At 41.8% G+C, this 22,429-nt stretch overlaps 1 protein-coding gene across 1 annotated transcript; it reads right to left on the reverse strand.

Moving 5' to 3' along the window:
• Positions 1 to 2,919: 2,919 nt before the first annotated feature.
• sertad2b (SERTA domain containing 2b) lies at positions 2,920 to 21,798 on the reverse strand. Its single transcript, XM_061690894.1, has 2 exons — positions 21,638 to 21,798; positions 2,920 to 6,392 (listed from the first exon to the last, which is right to left on the reverse strand). Exon 2 carries the CDS (start codon positions 6,386 to 6,388, stop codon positions 5,198 to 5,200), a length of 1,191 nt encoding a protein of 396 aa, XP_061546878.1. The 5' UTR covers positions 6,389 to 6,392; positions 21,638 to 21,798; the 3' UTR covers positions 2,920 to 5,197.
• Between the last annotated feature and the right edge of the window lie 631 nt (positions 21,799 to 22,429).

Here is a 22,429-nt window from a genome sequence, read left to right on the forward strand (position 1 = left end):
CTCATACATTCCCCCCACCCCCAAAAATATGCATGTTAGATTCACTGAAGACTAAAATGGCTTTCAGTGTGAATGAGAGTTTGAATGCTTGTCTCCATGTGCCCTGCCTCAAAGTCAGCTGGGAGAGGCTTCTACTCACCGCCTGACTTGGATAAGCGGAATAGAAAATGGATGGATATCACTCAATGCTAACTATGAAGCAGCCAAATAACAAAAGAAAACACAACAAAGGTGTAACAATATACTGTACATCACACAAAAGCACAAGATGACCTAGTGGTTATCACGTCTGCTTCACAGTTCTGAGGGTCAGACTTAGAATCTCAGCTCCAGTCTTTCTGTGGAGCATTTTTGCATGCTCTAAAAACATGCACGTTAGGTTGAAGACTTTCCATTGCCCATAGGTATGAATGTGAGTGTGAATGACTGTCTGTGTGTCTATATACTGTAAGACGGCTTTAGCCTTTAGCTTGGCTTTCTTTAGCTTAGCGTGGCTATTCTGTCTGCAAAACAAATGCAGCGCACAAAGTTGGTGAGTAGCTGGGGGAAAAAAAAAAAAAGAGCTTTTGAAGGTGACAGCAATGTTTGAATATTTAAAACACTGTAAAGTGTTTTGAGATCATGGTTGGACCCCTGCTATTCGCAGAGGATAGGGACCGTGTCGGATCGCGAGTAGCAAAAATCCACGTACAATTGACGCCCATTAGAATTGCATCGGGTTAAAAAATAAAATTAACCCCCCAAAATTCTTGAATAAGCAGGGACACACTGCCAATAAGCGATTTCGGGATTGATTTCCTCCCCCCTAAAAAAAAAAAAAAGAAAGAAAAATAAAATACAAAACTGAAATAAAAAATTGAAAAAAAATAAAATCTGTGAATAGGGGAATCTATGGGTGCCGAACCGCAAGTATGCAGGGTCCACTGTACATGTATTTATAGTTTAAAACAGGGGCGTCGCTAAGTTTTGACGTTTGGGGTGGCTTAGGTCCCCCCCTAAAATAATTTTATTGACTCGGGGGGGTTATTGAGGTGCAGCCCTAAACTTAGTCACAGAGAAGAACAATATTTTTTTAGGGTTTTTTTTAGGGGGGCTTCAGGCTAGCAACGCCACAGCTATAAACAAATAATATAGGCAATTATAACTTTATCACCTTGTCACAAATTACATCACTTATAGGGGGTGTCAATTATTTTCAGAAATTCGCTAATCGCAGCCTGACCCAGTCACTAACCCCCACGATTAGCGAAGGCCGACTGTATATATATATATAAATGGAAAGCTTGCTCAGTTTTATAAGGAAAACCACGAGTCATGTTAAATATTTTACTGTTTATTGTGTGTGTGTGTGTATGTATATATATATATATATATATATATATATATATATATATATATATATATATTCGTATATAAAACTACAAAAGTAAGACTTTCAAATTCATAGTCAGCAGTCAGTTTATCTCATTTTTTTCTCGTTTACAGAGGGCGGGCGAGAGCTAGAGATAGCTAGAGGGAGGGAGGGCGGGAGGGAAAGAGAGAGAGAGAGAGAGAGAGAGAGGGAGTGAGAGAGTTTTGTGTTCTATTGAATAGAACAAGGCACAACTCAAAGGTCTGTGAAAAATACAGCCTTTGGAGGAACTCAGCCTTGACTCTGGTAAGTCTATCCCAGGAAGTAGTGCTGTGTCGCATGCTTGGGCAGCGCAGAACAAATTCAGTAAGAAAAACTGATCCGTGAAGTCCCAGGAGCTCATTTGTCGTTCATACTATATACATAACTTTTGGCATCGAGGCTTCTATGACAAGCTTTAGAATCTTGATATCTGAAGGTTGCAGATGTTTTTGTTTGTTTGTTTGTTTGTTTTTGCATACTGCTGCATAAACACTTCAACTGAAAAACTGTGAACAAAAGAGTAGAAAACACATACAAAAAGGAACAAAACAGACCCATGTATATAAAAGCAATTCCACACAGATACATTCTTATCTGAAGCAGAGTACATTCCAACTACACTTTTTGTACACACTATTTACAATACAAAGGTTCACTTCAAATGAAAATAAATATATTTACAAAGAGCAGGAAAAAAAAACCAAGAATAAATAACTTCATTGACAGAGGAAAAAAAAAAAACACCCCAAAATAGGGACAGAAACCTGTAGTTGTCTATAAAAACGAGAAGTGGTGCTGATGGTTTACATACTGCAGGAGGTCAAAGACGGACTGGCAAAGCCATGCTGCGCCAATTGAACACCTGTCGCTTTTGGCTAACACAGTAAGATGAGCACAGTGTCTCAGCAGCCACTACAACCCCATGAACACAATAGCTGCTGTTGGCAGCTCCCTTGATTTCTTTAAAAAAAAATAAAAAAACATTTATTTTTGCAGGGCAATGCACAATTAAAAGAAATTGGACCAGAGTTAGCTAAAAGCTCATTAACATTTGCCATTTTCATACTATCTATCAGTATCAACCATGCTTGGGTGTTTTATAATAATATTAAAGCGGAACTTATCCATGTGTTTATAGCAATACTCCTGCAAATATTAATGATGTTGAATGTCTACTTTGCTGTTTTGCACAAGGGAAATTCAGTGTTGCGCACCTTCAGGCATTCATTCTCTTCTGGCAAACAATCTCGGAAGCTGCCACAGAGCGCTCAAAACGTCAGCTGGTTGGAGGCTCACTGGGGAAACTACAGGCAAATACTTCTTTAAGTACTGAGCAGAGACGAGAACAAGAAGACAAATGGATGCATTGTGGAAATTGCGAGTTCTATGTTGGGATGATAGTATACTGTATATTGAGCTTGTAGCGGACCTATGGAAAATGGATTGTTTGTATACAAATAGGTCTCTGGTGTGCCTTACCACCCATCAAATGTGAAATTAAACAAGTAAATCTTGGTAGCTGCCTATTTCTTTTTTTTTTTTTTTTTTTTTTTTTTTTTTTTTTTTTTATAAAAAGAGTGTTGTGTGTGCAGTAATTCTTTATTCTTTGTGTAATTTCTTGTGTCCGAATATCAGAGGCCTTTTATTAAGACACCTGGGAACTGTTTTAAAGTGTGAAAAAATGTTTCATTGACTCGTATTATGTGAAGGGAGGACTTCCCCCGGGTGAAGAGAGCGTTGACTAAGGCTGTATACAAACTTTCAATTTGGGCTGGTTAAAACGAACTCTCGTGCAATTGCTCCAGTTGTGCCCTTCATTTGGTCAAGTGTGAACACGCGTCATCCGTCCCTGTTGTGCGCCAAATCAAGCAGACGAACCCCGCTTGAAAAGGTGGTCTCGGTAGCCATTTTGTTTGGAAAATTGGAGTTTAGTCACATAAAACTAAAGTCGATGCAGTTGTGACTTCATGCATACACTTTTGATCAGATGATAAATATACCAATATGAATGCTCGGCGAACCAGACAAAATACAAAAGTACCGTCATGAACCCAGCCTAAGTGCCTTACTAAATTTCATAGAGTGTTTTGCTACACACTTATGATAAACAGGCAATTACCGTATTCAATATGTGACACTGACATTGGCAAAGTTGTAATCATACAAGTTTTTTGTGAGACAAAACTAATGCTTTATGTCCAGGATTGCACACCAACTAGGTCTTGAGTCTTACCTTTCTAACCTCCCTTGAAAATGATTACTGGTCAGATATAGCCCTCCAGGAATTGTGTATATGTTTTTAAACGTCCAGGGTGTTTGGGGTGAACCTCAAAATGGTGCTCCACAATAAAACCCTGAGATTTCGTGAATATGGGCTTCTATTCTGAAAGCAACAGTTTGTGCAAATAGACTTTGTGTAATACTGTACGCTGTGCTGTAATTTGTCTGTCACTCAAGATACAAAATCGCTTGTAAAAACAAACAAAAGAAGGCATATCTAGAAATACACTGATGTGTTAGTCTTCGTACAATTTTAAGGAAATCATTGAATCACAATAGTGCCACAATGGCTTTGTGTGCAATATGTGATAGCTGATTTGTTTACAGTTCTTGTGCATGTCTCTGTTTTGGTTTGGACTGTAGAGCTCTTCCCCACCTGACCGAAGCACAAAATACCGCAACTGTTTCTAATGTAAACAACAACCCTACAATATAGCTGATCAGAATTCTGTTGCAAAGCTCCCCATATAAAAAAAAGCCTGTATAAAAGAGAATCCTGCACCGGTTTGCACCAGCAAGTTGGTAAAGCCAGACCTGAACTGAGATCATCATCACATGACCGATCTGAAGAGTGTCCGAAATATAACCGAAGAATGGTTACATCATCGAGCAAATATGGAGCTGACTTGCATTTTAATCACGAAAGCATATGTAATAAAAGACAATTAAATTATTATTATTTGATCGGGAGGCAATCCCTCACTGACTGAACAGTAAATGTAATAAGTTAAAAAAATATTATGCAGGAACAACTTGGAGGAAAGAACAAAAAAAAACAAGAATTGAATAAGTGGTCATTTTTTGGAAGGCACTCATCTGCTAAAAGACACATTCAGTGTGTGTGTGTGTGTGTGTGCATGCGTGCGTACGCGTGTGTGTGTGCATGCGTGCGCTCTTGTCCTTCTATAGTTTTGTGGCAAATCCCCTAACATCCCAGCTTTACTGTCTGGACATGTGCACACATGTGGACATTTAGACTCATCCACACAAGCAAAATGCGAGGCTGGCTCTTTTTCCCCCTCTTTGACTGCATGTGTGTGTGTGTGTCTCCATATTTCTATCCATACACACTCACATATATTTTTGTACCAGTAAGGATCCGCCTCGGATTAGATGTAAAAAAAAGAAAAATAATAATAATAATTAAAAAAAAAAAAAATCTGCAACACGTTGAAGGCTATGATTTAGGTCAATGTTACAGATTAGAACTAGGATTACGTATGTTCATATTAGGAAATTAATTTGTTGGCGGTCCTCACCAGTATAGAAATGTAAACTGATTTGTATCTTTGTTTCCCAATAATTTCATTTCTGTGTTTGGAAAGGTGAGGACAGTCCATGCACAGTGTTGAAGAAGTAGTAGTAGTAGTAACAGTTGTCATAATAAATATGACGACTGAAAATTACAATTGTAAATTTGAAAAACACAAAATGACAAAGAAATCCCAGATCTGTCGAAAATATTGATTTCCGTCTCCTGTTTGGATTGAAGTGTCTGTTTTAAAAGGTGGGGGCACCTGCTTGTCATGAACCAACCAACACTTCCATGATGTGATCAAGTTCTGTCAGATCAATTTTGAAAGGCTGATTGGCTGAAACTTGGGGGGTGGGGCCACTGTACGGACAGGCAAGAGATTTGAGGAGGTCATCCGCCGTCACGACCGGTGACATTTTGGCGAGGCCGACGCCGGCCGTCACGCCGACCGCCCCCGCCGTCATGCAGGGATCGAAATCGTACATGGACGTGTCTATGTCGGCGAACAGGACGTCGTCCAGCGCCAGGTCTGTGAGAAACCCAGAGGGCGTGGAAGGGGTGGGATGAGAGGGGTAAATGTCCACCGAGGCAACAGGGGGCACTGCTGTCGGTCGAAGCTCGGCACAGCAGCCTTCCGCTAGCAAGACGCAAGCTGCTTCACTTTTACAGCCCGAGGTCATGCAGTCTTTTGCTGGGGCTACAGGTGCAGGGGACAAGGCCGCTAAGTGGGGGGGCTGGGTGAGTGTTGTGGGAGCAAGGGAGGTAGTTACTGTCATGGAATTTGCTGCTGCTGTCCTAGTAATGGCTGTAGGAGGATGTAAATCCATGCCACTCACGTCACTGGACGAGGCAGGCGAAGAGGCAGTGGCGGACGTCTGACTTTGTAACGGGGGTGGCGAGAGAGGAGGCGTGGGTGGCGATGAAGCGCAAAAGGAGGAATCTGCACCGTCGTCCTCCAGCAAAGAAGCCGGAGTGAGGCAGGCATCCAGCGGGGGCGGGCAGGTGGGAGGCACCAGCGGATGTGGCGAAAGCGGAGGAATGATCACTGGCATGAGCAGAGCAGAAGGCGGGGATACCTGGGCCGTCACCGCAGCTGACAGAACTCCAAACGAGGGCGGTGCCTCGCGGAAGCCCTCGTCCATCGGGTCGTCGGGTGGCGGCGAAGGCGGCAGAAGCAACGGCCGCAAGGAGCCTTCCTGCTTCAGTTCATCCTGGATGCGCCGCAGCATGTTGTTAATGAGGACGCGACGTTCCAGGCTGGGCTCGCTCAGTGGCCGCTGGCTGTACAGCTTCATGAGGGAGATGTTAAAGATGGTCTGCCTCTGAAGGGTGTACGACACCTTAGACAAGCCCTCGTGGCCCAGGCCGAATCCTCCTCCCGCCACCGATGCCTCCAGCGCTTTGCCTTCCAGCACCTCTTCATCCTCATCCAGTTTTCGCTTGGCACCTTTACTGAACATAAATCTGGAAAGTAAACACAAAAGAGGAACTATTATAGAAGAGCACTTTTTTTTTTTTTTTTTTATTGCTATGCAAATATCTGGAGCACCTGCCCACCCACCAAGTGTGAAATTAAACCACCAAGTCCAATGGTACCTTGACTTGCTCATATGTTATATGAAACTTTCCTCATTGAAATAGAGGCGCAACAATTAATCAATTAATTTTAAAATCAATTACTCATTTAAAACCATTGTTTCACTTAAAATTGTCCAAATCCTCGTAATTTCAGCCTCTCAACAGAAAATATTCTCTGATTTCTGTAGTCCTCCATGAAAGCAGACTAATTGTCTTTGTGTTTAATCAAAATAAAACATTTGCAAACATCTGCATTTACTTTGGAATGTGTGGAATTATAGTTGTTAAACCAGTTTTTTTTCTGGCCCTACTGATGTGTGTTGGAATAGAGAGAACTGTTTTACCCCAGTAAGTTAAAATACTGAAAATATTTAGTTCAGATCTTGAACTAATGGCATAAACATCATGCGATCAACAAGCATCATGCTATTGAAATAATGCTCTAAATACCTGAGTCAATATCATTTTCTTATTACTTGTGAGATGAATAAAGATGGGTTAGGGTTAGGCAGCAAATAATGCCTGAATTCATTTGACCTTTTCCAACATTGTCAGAATCTAAGAATATCATTGTTCTTGCTGAACATTTCAAATCTGTGAAGTAGTTAAAATACGTATTACATTTTACTTCAAATGGGGTGCAGCAATGCAGAACCACAGAAGCTAGGGATGCACCGATACCCATACCAGGATCGGTTTTGATGCCAATACGTCTGTACTCGTAGTTGTAGAAATGCTCCAATACTACAACACCGATTTCACTTTAACAGCCTGACATTTACCTTCTGGTGAGGTGGAGCAGGAGCCATGTTAGTTGTGTGGAGAAACTGTAAAGGTTCCATATTTTGGCTATTTATACCGCCATAGAGTGATTCTCTAACATGGACTTAGGATAAAAGTGTCAATTTCATTTAAAAAAAAAGAAAAAAAAAAGAAAAGACCTTGGTTTTTTTTTCATTCAAGTGTCCAGAAAAGGCCCTTCTGACAGCGACTTTTGTTTGACCCAGTTTTGTATCTGCTTTGTCCACATTTGGCTAAGACTGCCCCCTTTCCTCTGATTGTTTGAGTCCGCATAGAAGACCCACATGTGAGATTACACCTGTTATGTTTACGGCGCTGGCTTGGGAGCAGAGTTGTAGGTGGAGATCTTCGTTAGTGACTTAGATAAGCTCAAGAAATTCGTATGACCTGATTTCAGTCCTCTTGGAAGAGAAATGTCTGGTACTCAGGAATGCGTGGACAATTTTAATTCATATTTCACATGTTTACTGAGGCACCATAGAGCCAATATTACATCCCAAATACTAGAAAAAAAAGTTGGTTTGGTAAAATACGGGACATTTAAGGTAAACAAGGATAACAACACAAAAGCGGCAAAGCCAACTCCAAAGTACAGTGTTTCCCACTTCTACATGTATTTCTTTTGTTTATTTATTTGTTTATTTCTGTCCTGTTCGGTTGTTAGGTCAAGCAGAATGGAGGATCTGTATCTCTTTAATGTCAGAACAGTTTTACTGTGTCACAGTGGAGCTTTTAAGATGCCGCTGTGGTTTCTTAGTGGTATAATGGATAACTATTGAGTATCAGTGTCGATCAGTGGAACAGAACAAAGTTTCTCGAGGGGAGTGACAAAAGAAGACAAAAGACAAAGCACTAACTGTAAACAAGATGAGAAAAGTAAATCCTTATATATCTAGAACAATGACACATTAGATATGAGTGTTGTATGGGGCAGTAGTGCTATACCCTGTGAGGGAAGGACAGGACAAGGGCAGGAGACGAAGCATGCAGGACAAGGGTCGTGAACCTGCACAACTGAAGTGTGGTGGGAGTGGCTATGTAAATTATAAACGTCTCTAGGACGAGAGTGTGAGTGAAGGGATACCCAAGCGATTTGCATATTCATGAGTTATTTGTCGCAATAAGCGAGTGGCCCCACACCCAGCGAAAAGGTCCCAGGGGTGTGGGCCTGCGGACACATGCAAGTGAATTGACACCATTTCGCATGCACAATGACTGACGCTGTTGCCTGCACCGCGGTGGCTGAGGACCCCACCCAATCAATCGAGAGGCGGGATCGGGCCCAGGAGTCCACCCGAGAGCAACCCGGCGGACGGGACAAGTCCTACACCGAGGGACCCAGGCTGGTCCGCCTGGCCCACCGAGGCGCCACAACAAACGGCCGACAGCTAAGAAAGGCTGAGGAAAGAGGGCTTTGTTGATTTTGGAGCAGAAGTTTACAGAAAAGACTACTTGGAATAAGGTAAGAGCATCATTTTAATGACTACAAAAAATAAACAAACAAACAAACTTGTTTTTAATCGGTGCAGTTTTAACAGTTATTTAAGAGTTATATTTTCAATTAATCACTTACAACGAGAACACCTGGCCGCCTGCTTCAAAATATCTGTTAACGGACATGATTCTGTGGACTTAAAATTTTCAAAAAGCTTTGCAATAGGAAGGAAGCCATGTACAATTCAATGCTCCAGTGAAGAGGGCAAACTCTGCAAGAAAATTTAAATTTCTTATTTATCCATCCATCCATCCATTTTCTGAGCCGCTTCTCCTCACTCGGGTCGCGGGCGTGCTGGAGCCTATCCCAGCTGTCATCGGGCAGGAGGCGGGGTACACCCTGAACTGGTTGCCAGCCAATCGCAGGGCACATAGAAACAGACAACCATGCGCACTCACAGTCACACCTACGGGCAATTTAGAGTCTCCAATTAATGCATGTTTTTGGGATGTGGGAGGAAACCGGAGTGCCCGGAGAAAACCCACGCAGGCACGGGGAGAACATGCAAACTCCACACAGGCGGGGCCGGGGATCGAACCCGGGTCCTCAGAACTGTGAGGCTGACGCTCTAACCAGTCGTTCACCGTGCCTATTTCTTATTTAAGTAAGCTATTATATTTTTATTGAAATTGCCTTTAAGGTGTTTGATATTACAGTTTACATTAATTTATTTATATCAATTACTCAATGTAATTTTTAAAATGGAATTTTGTGTACCCCGCCTCCTGCCCGATGACAGCTGGGATAGGCTCCAGCACGCCCGCGACCCTAGTGAGGAGAAGCGGCTCAGAAAATGGATGGACGGATGAAATAAAACACATTTTCATCTCAATTGCAAGATGTAATGGCATTGGTATTGAGTACATGGTATAGGTGAGTACCCAAATGTAAGTAACTCGGTCTGAAAAAAAGTGGCATTGTTGCACCCCCAACAGAAGCCATTATCCAGTTTCATGAAGCTGTTTTTTTTTTTTTTTTTAGGCAGCAGGTTTATTACAACAGCAGATTTAACAAAGCATTTAAACCAAAGAGCAGATGGAAAGGGAGCGTCTTTGGTACAGACTGGGGCCCAACACGCACACACACACACACACACACACACGCACAGGTTATGTAATAGCAGTGTTCCCTGCTCTTGCAAAAGATCATAGGCCACATTTTAAGTCAAACCCCTTCCACCCTCCTGCTATGCCAATACAGCACAGAGCCGCTCAGTGTGCAAGACATACCAACACACAATAATACAGAGCCACAGTATATTCATAAGTGCAACTTTTCATGCAGTTTGAGATACTTTGTCTGATTAGAGCGCTACTGGACAAGAGGAGAAAAAACTGAGACGAGCGAAAGAGCAAAAACAGGCATCGCTGCAGTACGTTTGATTCTAATCCAGGCTGACAGGCTCATAGAGCCAGCCGCTATACATACACACACAAACAAGCACGCACGCATGCACGCAAACACACACACACACACACACACACACGCAGGAAGTGTGAGCTGCAGGCCCAGTCACCATGACTGGTTGGTTGCCATGACAAACAGAGTCAGATGGGAATTCACCCAAAGAGATGACAAAGAACGAGATGGTGGTGGGGGTTGCTTTGGGTTATGAAGGAAGAGCAGGAGGTGGAAGAGGAGGAGGAAAAGAATGTGGAGTCAAAGGTAGGGATGTAAGGAGCAACATTTTCAAAAGAGCAACTGTCAGGCAAATGACATAACAAAATACTCATTTTAATTTACCATGCAGTTGCTTCAGTCAACTAAAGGTGGAGGAACACATTATATTACGATAGTTTTAATAGAACTGAGGCTTCTTCCTTCATTAAACCTGACCCAAAAGAGAAGGCTCCCCAATTAATTTTGTCTTGCCGAGTGTCAACTTTCTATTTCAATATTATTCAAGATAAGTACGTATGCTTGTCTCCGCTGTAGATAATCTGACAGATAAATTAGCTCTTTGTACAATGCAATGCAGTTCTACACAACAAACTACAAACAACAAGCAAACTAACTACTACCTTCCAATAATGTCAATTAACACTAAGCATTATTATCTTTATAACAGCAGAATTTTATGTTAAGGTATTTGTGTTAATTCTCTGGAGGGGATGCTTCTATAATTCTAAAATCTTTCAAATTGAACTGTTCCGATGCATGCCATAATGAAAGATGTTATCATATGATACAAACTCTCCAAAGACCTCAGTTCGGAACACATTAAGGAAAGGATTAATCCTGCTGCTGTTTTGCTTTTTCTTTTGCTTTTGGAACACGAAGAGCCACCGTCATGAATGACGGCACACTTGAAGTTGGCATATTGTGCAAGACCACAGTGACCCTCATAGGTCTTCAGATCAGCGAGTATCTCATCATGTTTTACATTTGCTTTTTCGGAGGAAAAAAACATTAAGTCACCAACAATTGAAAGTCTGATTGATTTATCATTGAATCTCTTTAGGATGGTTGTTCTTTGTGATAGCATTGGTGAAAGCTACAAGCGTCAGAAGCTACTGATTTGACTTATTTAGTGTCTGCTAAATAAGTCAAAACAGGGTTCTAGTTCCGAAATGGTGAATTCAGAGGCACATAAAGAGAGTAACAGAATGAGCGACAGAGTTTCAAAGCAGTTTAATGTGCGATTGAGTGCTGAAGCAGCTGCGCATGTGTGCCTCTCTGACTCATGTCAGGGTGTTTGAAGTCAAACTCCAACACAGTGTGCAGGGCTGACATACCAGAGGTGCCCCACCCCTTACATTCCACTTCAGTGTCCTCCTCTTCCCTTTCCCTTGCCCCACCTCTTCTCTTATTTCTGTTCTTTTTCAATCTTTCTCATCCCACCCCTCCTCATCATCTCACCAACACACTCTTCTCCCATTCACAGTTTCAGAACCAAGCTACACTTTATGATCCAATATATGAAGACTCCTTTATGTATCCATGATCTACATAAGGTGAAAGCACTCCAACAGGGATGCCATTTGGGTCAATCTGAACCATGTTCTTAATCATTAGAATGTGCCATCTACTTTCTAATAGTTGTTATTGACGACTTAGTACAGTATCTTATACTGTCTCAAGAATCAAATGTTCAAGTGAAAAGTATCGCACATGCAGCCTGGGGGGTTAATGATATAATTTGCATGAAAGTTCAGTGAGAAAAATATAACCACCAAAATTGATATGTTATGGTGAGAGAGATCCATCATAACTAAAGATGCATAGCTCTAAAGTAAAGTATTTTTAGCAAAGACACTCCTCGCACAGGACAACACCCCTTATGTCATACAAATCCCAATTCCAGTGAAATTGGAAGAATGTGTAAAACAAATAAAAACAAAATACAACGATTTGCAAATCTCCTTCAACCTATTTTGAATTGAATACACTACAAAGACAAGATACAGTGGAACCTCGGGTTATGAACGACCCAGTTTACAAACAATTCAGGTAACTTCCAAAATTTTTGCAGAAAACGTACGAATTCTTTTCGGTTTACGAACGGTCTTGGTATGGAAGAACGGAAGGATTTATGTTGTGCTTCTACTCGCGCTGCGTGACGATCATTGACTCTGTGCATAACGCATTGCCGTAAACTGAAAACTAGTGGAGTGAGCTGTGGCATAAGGTGGAAATCTGTTCTAGGCGGAAGTTGCGCCTCCACATCCTCGATCATCCAATCACAAATCTAATAGCTTTTGTGATTGACGTGGTAAAATAAGACCAGAAATCATTTAATTTTTTATTTATGTCATAAAATACTATTTACAGTATGTATGTTACAGTATTTGTTGAACTGTAGCATCGCTTTAATTAAGACAACGAACAGTTAATGTCTGTGTAATCGTGTCAAAAAAGCTGTCACTATAGATATGAACAGTATATACGCCAGTGCGCTGCAGCAGCAGCATGGCTACCCCACGTGCCTACGTTGCAGCCATATTGGCAGGGGCAATGTTCCCATAGAAGGCAATGCATAGACAATTGAAATGAAGTTATAACTTGCTAATTTCGCAACCGATTTTCATGAGGGTTACTGTTTTTGTCAACTTCCTAGTGTATACTTATCAATACACAACATTTGAACAACGACAATGATTAAAAGAAATGTGCAGCAAATTGGCCAACAGAGCAATTCATCTTTCAAATTACAATGTGACATACCACTTTGTTTTCTGAAAGTGAAAGTTCTGATTCTGAGTCTAATACTATTAAATCATGAACGTTGTGTCTTCCGGGCCATAGAGGAGAAGGACCATCCGAATTGTTACCAGCGGCAAGTTCAAAAGCCAGTATCTGTGATGGTATGGGGGCGTGTTAGTGCCCATGGCATGGGTATATTGTGTATCTGTGAAGGCACCATTAATGCTGAAAGATAAATACAGGTTTTGGAACAACATATGCTGCCATTAAAGCAACGTCTTTCTGAGGGACGTCGCTGCTTATTTCAGAGATACAATGCCAAGCCACACTCTGCACATGTTACAACGGCATGGCTTTGGAGTAAAACCTCGAGGGCGAGTACTAGACTGACCTGCCAGCAGTCCAGACCTGTCTCCCACTGAAAATGTGTGGCGCATTAAGAAGCGCAAAATACGACAACGGACACCCCGGACTGTTGAGCAACTGAAGTTATACATCAAGAAAGAATAGGAACAAAAATCCAGCTACAAAATTTCAACAGTTCGTGTCCTCAGTTCCCAAATGCTTATTGAGTGTTGTAAAAAGGAAAGATGATGTAACACAGTGGTAAACATGCCCCTGTTTCATCTTTTCTGGAACGTGTTGCAGGCATCAAATTCAAAATAAGTGAACATTTACCACAAAACAATAAAGTTTATCAGTTTGAACATTAAATATCTTGTCTTTGTTATATATTCAGTTGAATATAGGTTGAAAATAATGTGCAAATCATTGTATTCTGTTTTTATTTATGTTTTACACAACATGCCAACTTCATTGGAATAGGGGTTTGTATATTGATTTTTTTTTTACAAGGTTTCCAATGCTTGTTAGCAAACTGATTAAATTGTGGCAACAATGGTCAAATAAGGGTCTAAATTACATGTGGAATATGTACTTTGTAATTGCTTATGTACAAATAGCTGGCTCGCTGGAGTGCCCGCCCACAACACAGAAAAAAACTATTATCTACCTCCAGACGCTACTAAACTTTCAAAATTAAACATTCGTTACATTCCAGAAGACTGTTCATATGTTTAATTGTCCGTTAGTTCCTATTTTGAAATGTTTCTATCGTGATGGCCATTTTTTCTATTGTTTACCTTCATTATTAGTTTGACAGATGTGGTGCAAATTGGTATGTTTCTTAAACTCTCTGAAAAGGTCTCACTATTACTGTCTCCCCCAGCCTGTCTTCCCCTTCTCTTGTCTGAGCATGAGGCTAAGCAGTGCCCATCTCTGCTAAAAACAAAAACAAACCAAGAAAAACACACCCCACAAAGAAATGTTCCGAACAGCGACAGGACAATCGAGTTATCACACTGACGCTGTCGGGATGGCGCAGCGTGGATTTGGCGGAGTAGACTTTTGTGCTTCCCGGCATGGGTTGCAGCAAAATGTTTTACGACACTGAGGGCACACAACTCAAAACTTGTGAAGAGTATTGTGAATAAAATTTAAATTAACATGCCACTCCGTTCATATGTCCAGATGTTCATAACTTTAATGTTCATAAGTTGGTTAGCATCTCTATTTTCAAATATGTGTCTGTGAACAAACTGTTCAGAATTTTTCCCCAATGTGACTTAAGTGGGGTAATTTAAATAATACCGCTCACACATAAATTTCTCCGCCCCTGACTTGGCAGCTAATCGGGGCTCTGGACAAAGATCCCCCATTTTTAACAATGGCCCTGTATGGAACCACTACTATGTCACAATCAAAAAGAAATGCGCTGTTAGCATAGATTATCATTAGCTAACAGTGTTACCAGCTCAGTTAACATCTGATAACTGGAAAATAGAATTGTCGATGTCAAGTCGGTTGTTTTAGAGTTAGGCAATGTGTCGATGATGAAGGGCTCCCTCCTTAGACTATTAAATCGGTGCTCACCTTTGGCAGTTTGGCTGGCAGTTTTTTAGCGCAATTCGACATCGATTGAGGAAATCTGCTGACTCGATTCACCTCTTGGCCACTGTGAGGCACTGTGCGTGTTTCGCATCGTATGGACAGAAGCCAAACACAATGACGACTCAAGCAAACAGCGGCTGCAACAGCAGCGGCGTAAAGCGAGTGACTTCTACTTCCAATCAATCCACGCTCTCATTGTTGAGTTACAAGAAATAAAGGCTTCAAAACATGCATTGCATATTGTAGCGATGGAAACTGACAAATGCATCACTAAAGCTCTCATTTTATGTCGAATTTGGTGATGCGATACCGCATTTTTCGGACCCTGCATTATTTTTTTTTAAATAGTAGGTCAAAGGTCACTCTAAGGCCTTTTCCACGTAGGAATCTTTGCAGGAACTTCCCTCGCTACCCTGGTAGCTTGAGTTCCCCCTGTGTCCCCACTGAAAAAAACTACCATTGTACAGAAGGTTCTCCTTGGATTACCTGCATTTCATTCCTTCTGGCAGATAGGGTCTTCCGAGAGATACCTTGAACTCTTTTGGGGAGGGGGCTGTGGCTGTGCTAACGAACACGTGATTGGGTGACAGACCTCTGTAGGCGTTTATTTTTTCATTCACAGAGCAGTCATTATGCGGCGTTATGCAAGGCTTGAAATAAGAGGATTAAAATACACTGAAAAGCAAAACTTTGAATCACCGATCGAGCGTGATAGCGGCGGACCTCACCACAGGCTCGCAAGGTCCGCCGCTGGCAGACTCGGTTCCGCTAAGGAGCGGAGGTTCGAGCCCAAGCAGGCGTGTGCGTCTTCCCAGAGGAGACGAACACCGGCGTGAGGCTGGCCGGCTGGGACGCTCTGACGGGCCATCTAGTCAGTCGTGTTGGGAAAAAAATATCAAACCTTCCGTTCACAAATAAATATTTGCAATGTACTGTCTGTTTTTTTTCATGCAAACACATTTACAGATACCAAATACTTCAGTTGGGCACCCTGTGACTCAGAACTGGGAAGCGGTTGTGCTAACCACTCGGTCCCTGTGCCGCCCAATGCATAATATGTCACCTTTAATTTGCTGTATTAAAAAAATAAGTACTGTATACTACAACTGATTACCTTGTAGCAATGTTTTGCTGGCGGTAATCTTCAATAAGGATAAAACAAGCTTTATAACTTAAAGAGCTTTTTTTTTCATTTAACCAGTTTTCTGAACTCTATACTATTTTTTTTTAAATCTCTGACATCACCAATTATTGGACCCACTGAGATCATTGCTTCTTGAAGCAAGGAAGGCAAAATGGACTGCACTACTTGGCGGCAACCAGCAGTAGTGTTGTCTATTCATCCATCCAGCCATTATCTGAGCCGCTTATCCTCACAAGGGTCGCGGGAGCTGTCTATTCAGTCTCAACTAGTTAATGGTCTGAAGAAAAACTAAAATGATGTCAGCTAAGGCCTAGATGCACGCAAAACTCCAGATAAATCCCTAAAGTGTAGGTACTTGATTTTATTTCTTTCTAAATTTGTTTGTGGCGTGAATACTTTGTCAATGAAATGCTGTTCTATTTTTCTTTTCTATCCTAAAGTGATAAAACCATTAAAAAAAGATTGCTGCTGAAATTAAATATATCAATTTTAAATAAATAGTACACAGAAAACACACTTTACACTTAGTATTTGGTGCTAAGATAAAAATAAATGAAAATGAATTACTGTAATACTAATATTCTAAAACTGTGTGCACTCGATCACGTGTGCAGGACTCACTAAAAAACAATTAACAATAAACTGATTATAAGTAGGCAGCACGGTGTAAAACTGGTTCGCACTAGGTTGCCACCCAATCGCAGGGCCCATACAAACAAACAACCCTTCACATTCACACCTACGGGCAATTTAGAGTTGTCAATTAACCTACCATGCATGTTTTTGGGATGTGGGAGGAAACCGGAGTGCCCGGAGAAAACCCACGCAGGCACGGCGGGAGAACATGCAAACTCCACACAGGCAGGGCCGGGGATTGAACCCCGGTCCACAGAACTGTGAGGCAGATGCTCTAACCAGTCGGCTACCGTGCCTCCTAGGTGGCCACTCTTAACTTAAATTTATAAAAAATAAAACCAAACAGAACATACAGTAAATAAATGTCATGCACACACATCATTTGTATACAATACATACATACCTTAGTGTGTTCAGCTGGAGTGAGTGTGTATGAACGCATTGTGCAGTAGTGCAGTGCAAGTGGATGGACTCTGCAGTGATATTATGATCCTGTAACCGGATACCCTGGTTTCCATGCCTGTGCTACACATCCACCCCTCCCCCTCGCGTATACTGGGCTATTTTAGGTTCTCTGGATTCACAAAGTAAAGACAGACAAACACACATATGACACTACTGCAGGTGGATGAATGTAGTATAACACATTGAGTGGCGGATTCAGTCATGACTTCGCTCAAACTGCGCTGCTTTGCACTCAGACGTGCAGCTCAATACCTGAAGACTAAACTAAGCGTGCGTCTGCGCGTGTGTGAATGAGACGCACAATGTGGTCCTCGTAAACACATTCCAGAAAAAAATAGGAGGATGAGCTTCTTGTCGTTGTCTCCTGAACAAACCCACTCCACTCATAGTGTTTCATCATGAAATACAGTGCAGTACTGCCTTGATTTATGAGTTTAATTCGTTCCGTGACCATGCTCCTTATCAAATTATCTTTTTCATTTACATTAATGGAAATTCCATTAATCCGTTCTAGTCTCTTAAAAAAACGTCAACAAAATTTTTTGAAATGTGTTTTTTGATCAGAAAATAGCACTTTATATGATTAATTCCGGCGGCACGGTGGAAACTGGTTAGAGCGTCAGAGCGTGTGTGGGTTTTCTCCGGGCACTCCGGTTTCCTCCCACATCCCAAAAACATGCATTAATTGGAGACTCTAAATTGCCCGTAGGCATGACTGTGAGTGCGAATGGTTGTTTGTTTCTATGTGCCCTGTGATTGGCTGGCAACCAGTTCAGGGTGTACCCCGCCTCCTGCCCGATGACAGCTGGGATAGGCTCCAGCACGCCCGCGACCCTAGTGAGGAGAAGCGGCTCAGAAAATGGATGGATGGATGATTAATTCTTTGTGGGGCTTATTCCAGTGTGTGCACTTTGCCCACCAGGGGGCAGTATAATACAGACATACAGATATACACAAAGGAGACGGTCACAACTGCTCAGTAAGATGCAGTAATTAGTCACTTTTCTCAGAGAATAAAGAATATATCTCTATGAGTAAGACTATATTTTCTGTCGACATTTGCTACTACACCGTTTGTTCTGTCGATAAAAGGGTTCAAACACCCCAACGTTGATGCTACTCATGAGCCCTGCTATGGCGTTTTACACTGTGTTACCGTTAAGGTAGCGGAGTTCCTAAGGCAGTTATCTGGTTGTTTTGAATATGAGTTAAATTATTTGTTTTATGTTAAGTTTGACCATAAACTTCAACTGAGAGTGGCAATAAACAGAAGCAAGCACTTGCCTTCATGATTTAAGAATTGTTCACTATTCACTAAACAATCTAGCTAACATACCTTGAATTTTTGCTCGCAAGTCAAAGCAAAAAAATCAGTTGAGCGACGGCTCATGTCTTGAAAAACTCATAAGTCGGGTCACTTGTAAATTGAGGTACCACTGTGTGAGTATTTCTGGTGACCAAAAATTACAAATATGTATTCAGGATTAAGTAATAGACCTATCAAAACAAGTACCCTGTATACAGTTAAAATTATATTGACACAGCCTTTTCCTGAACAATATTTGTGTTCTTTGGCTGTGTGTGTGTGTGCGCGCGCGCACACGTGAGCATGTGTGCGTGAGCGCATGCGTGCGTGTGCGTGTTTGTATGCGTTTGTTTCTCTATCTCATCATGATAACATTCACATGACAGAGGTCAGCTGCGTATCAGACAGTGAATTCACAAAACTACAGTGTCTTGCATAATGACAGGCTCGGTTACAAAGCGCTACAGTTTCTACTAGACAACCTGAAGAATCCCATTCATGTGGAGACAGTGGACAGAGATGTTCACAAGTGAATATAAAATTTATTTAGGTACAACAGAATTTGTATTTTTTTTGTCTATATGCTAGTTTAAATTAAAACGGTTGTGTGATTTATACTCAAAATAACACAAATATGTCCTATGAATTTTCGAGGATAGATTTCAAAATGGCCAGCACAGTGAGTGGTTAGCACATCCACCTCACAGTTCTGAGGTTAGGAGTTCGAATCTGGGCGTTGATCCTCCCGCATGGAGCTTGCATGTGATCCCTGTGCTTGTGTGGGTTTTCTTCAGGGACTCGGGCTTCCTCCCACATTCCAGAAATATGCATGTTTGGTTCATTGAAGACTCTATCCATAGGTGTGAATGTGAGTGTGAATAGTAGTTTGTGTATATGAGCACTGTGACTGGCTGGTGACCAGTCCAGGGTGTACCTCGTCTCTCGCCCAAAGTCAGGTGGGACAGGCTCCAACACACGAAAGACCATAATGAGTATAAGGGGTATAGAAAATGGATGGATGGATGGATGGAAGATGGATGGATTTCAACATAGACGTCTGTTGACAGCCACAAGGATTGGAGGGTTTTCAATCAACCACGTTGACTAGATGTATCTCATATTTTTTTTTCAGTTTCTGATTTAAGCAGAAAGCGCATGGAGCACCATGAGTACTGTATATTAACATTGAACAAAAAAGTGTTTTTTAAAATGACATTCATTCACAATAATTGCCGCAAAATCACTAAAGGGTTTCTTTCCATAAACACACATTATGTGTATAATGAAAAAAAAAAATAAAAAAAAAAAGAGTTGAGCAGATTTATTTAGGTCAGCAGACGTGTCTGCATGCTGTGGAGCACTCCTCTCTTTCTTGCTAGCCTCTGATTGGAGAAACACAGCTTGACACTTCCAGCAACTGCCCCAGGAACTACTACAATGCACAATTTCAATCTCTCTGTTCAATAGCTGCCTGACTACTGCAGTATACATGCCTTACTACTCAAGCATAAGAGTCTTAATATCTAACACCTGTTTTCCTGCTGCAGTATACGTGATTTAATATTTCAGTATACCAACCATATTACTCCAGTTACAGCCTTATTGCTCACTGTCCCTGCCTTACTACTGCAGTATACCTGTTTTAATAATTCAGCATACCTGTCTTACCACTGCAGTACAACAGTTTTAATACTGCTCTATAACTACACTATTACTGCATTATACTACCTTATATTTACTATTGCAGAATAGGTTTCTCAGTACTATGGTATTTCTGCTGTACACCTGTCTCATGACCATGACTTAGTCTGTTGCATGAATGGCAACAGGTGGATACATAGGTTAATTGTATTTTCTGCTCTCGAATGAAAGAGCATTTAATTGGTCTGCCCGTCACTATACATTGTTCACACAGATAGATTTCTAACAAACAATAATTTTATGACAAATTAAGGAAAATTTTATCATTTCCTGCGGCACCCCTGATGATCTCTCACGGCACACTAGTGTGCCACACTACCGTGGTTGGGAATCATTGCTTTAAAGCCTTGGAGATAGACAAATAACAATAAGCTGTCACTCACCTATGTTTCTTCTAAAGCTAAGAAAAAAGGGAAATTTTAAAGGCTGTGTTCTAGTCTTGTTAAGCGTTCACTATTTTCCAACATTCTTCCTTGTTTTAGTGCCGTAGGACACCAACAGCAAATTAGGAAATGTTGGTTGCCCCCCCAAATATTTTTATTAAGCAGCATCATATTTTGGCACCTTTGTAAATGAGTAAACTGTTGAAACTTCTCCAAGATTCAAGCTTTGAACTTCACAGTTACACTGGGATGTATAAAGTGAAGACGGTCACTTCTTTGACCTCAACAGAAAAGTCTTTCATACAACATGACATGCATGTAAGGTTTACTACAAGTGGATATTATAGCCCGTCGCCAGTGTTCTGTATGGAACGTGAGCTGCATGGAGACATGCACTCCGACGACTGTCCTGCAGCACCTCGAAAAAGTCTCAGTCTCGAGACTCGGTGGTCTGATGGGAACACCTACCAAGCTTTGACACGGCCAACAGTATATGACGCTTGAGAATGAGCAGTCATTCTATCCGGGCTGCTGTGTTGTGGCGCAAGTTCCAAACCAGTGAGTGTGTGTGTGTGTGCCTACCCCCCCCCCCCGACCCCCCTCCCCGTCCATTGACTGAGACAGTCCCACCGAATCGCGTTAAAACACTTCGCTACGGGCAGTTTTGCTGGCCGACAACGCTACAATAGGAATTACAAGGGTGCGCTGGCGAAAGATATCGGTCGCTGGTGCCGAAACACAAACGGTTCGGCGAGTGGAAAAGTTCAAACACTTTTCTCGACTGTGATAAACTAGAAAGTGGCGGCGCCAGCCTCGGCTGTCTTCGCTCTTTAGGAGTATCGAGACAGAAGGACGATATAAGTATAGCTGGGGGTGCCGGGGGTGCCGGGCGGGGGGCGGGGGGAGGCTGGGAGACAATTAATACGACAACTTTTCTCGCCTCTCGGGTCCCATCAGTCACCACACTAACGAACACGACAACATTCCCGTGTCAGTTATTATTCAGTACAAATACCGGAGTGTATGGAACACGGCGGTGCTCTCTGTACAGTACCATTGGCGTGGATTTGCGATATAACGCATTTTAAGTGAGAATAAATGTCTTACCGGGTTCAGGTCCGCCGGAGTTTGGAAGAGAAACATGGGGGTATTTAAAGAGTCCACTCGACAAGGGGAGAAAAAACAAGGCGTCCTCACTGCTGGAGATTGTGTCACACAATGGCGCTGATAGGAGGGAGAAAGTGCCTCGCGAGTAGGAACGCTGCTGCCTTCACGGACTGTCGGACACATTTCGAAACTGCCTGCACACTGCCTAATTTGTGACGTTGAACTGAGACGCCAGTGGAAAGAGGCGGTCAAAAAGACCTATGATATAGCACGGCACGCATGAAATGTAGAATGAGCAATAATTATACACAAATGTTAACCGGAGACGATTCATAGACATAAAAAGGTCAGTGACCAATAGGCAAGCACCTTCTGCATTGTTTACATAGCCTATACATGATCAATATGTGATGTGTTTGAGGGCAATGTGTTTTCATTTTCCATGTGTCCAATCTCATCATCTGTCACCTTTTAAAAATTCCAGACTGAGGATAACAAAGACATTTGTGAGGCCACCACTTAGGCAAATATTACTGCCATTGTTTTTTTTTGACTGCTGCTTGATATAAAAAAAATTTACACAGCAGAGATTCCTTGTACTGTTGTCAAAAGCCACTGGCTAACTAGACTTACAGGAGGACGAGAAGGCAGAGCAGGAACAGCTGCCAAGCATGTGACGTCATTACATTTACTCCACCCCCAATTCCACCCCCTCCGCCCCATCGCGTTTTAAACTGGCTCTTACTATAAGTATGATGATGGCTTTTGTGTTATTGATGTGGTCACTGTGTT

This window comes from Phycodurus eques, chromosome 11 (genome assembly GCF_024500275.1).
Source record: "Phycodurus eques isolate BA_2022a chromosome 11, UOR_Pequ_1.1, whole genome shotgun sequence".
Taxonomy (NCBI): domain Eukaryota; kingdom Metazoa; phylum Chordata; class Actinopteri; order Syngnathiformes; family Syngnathidae; genus Phycodurus; species Phycodurus eques.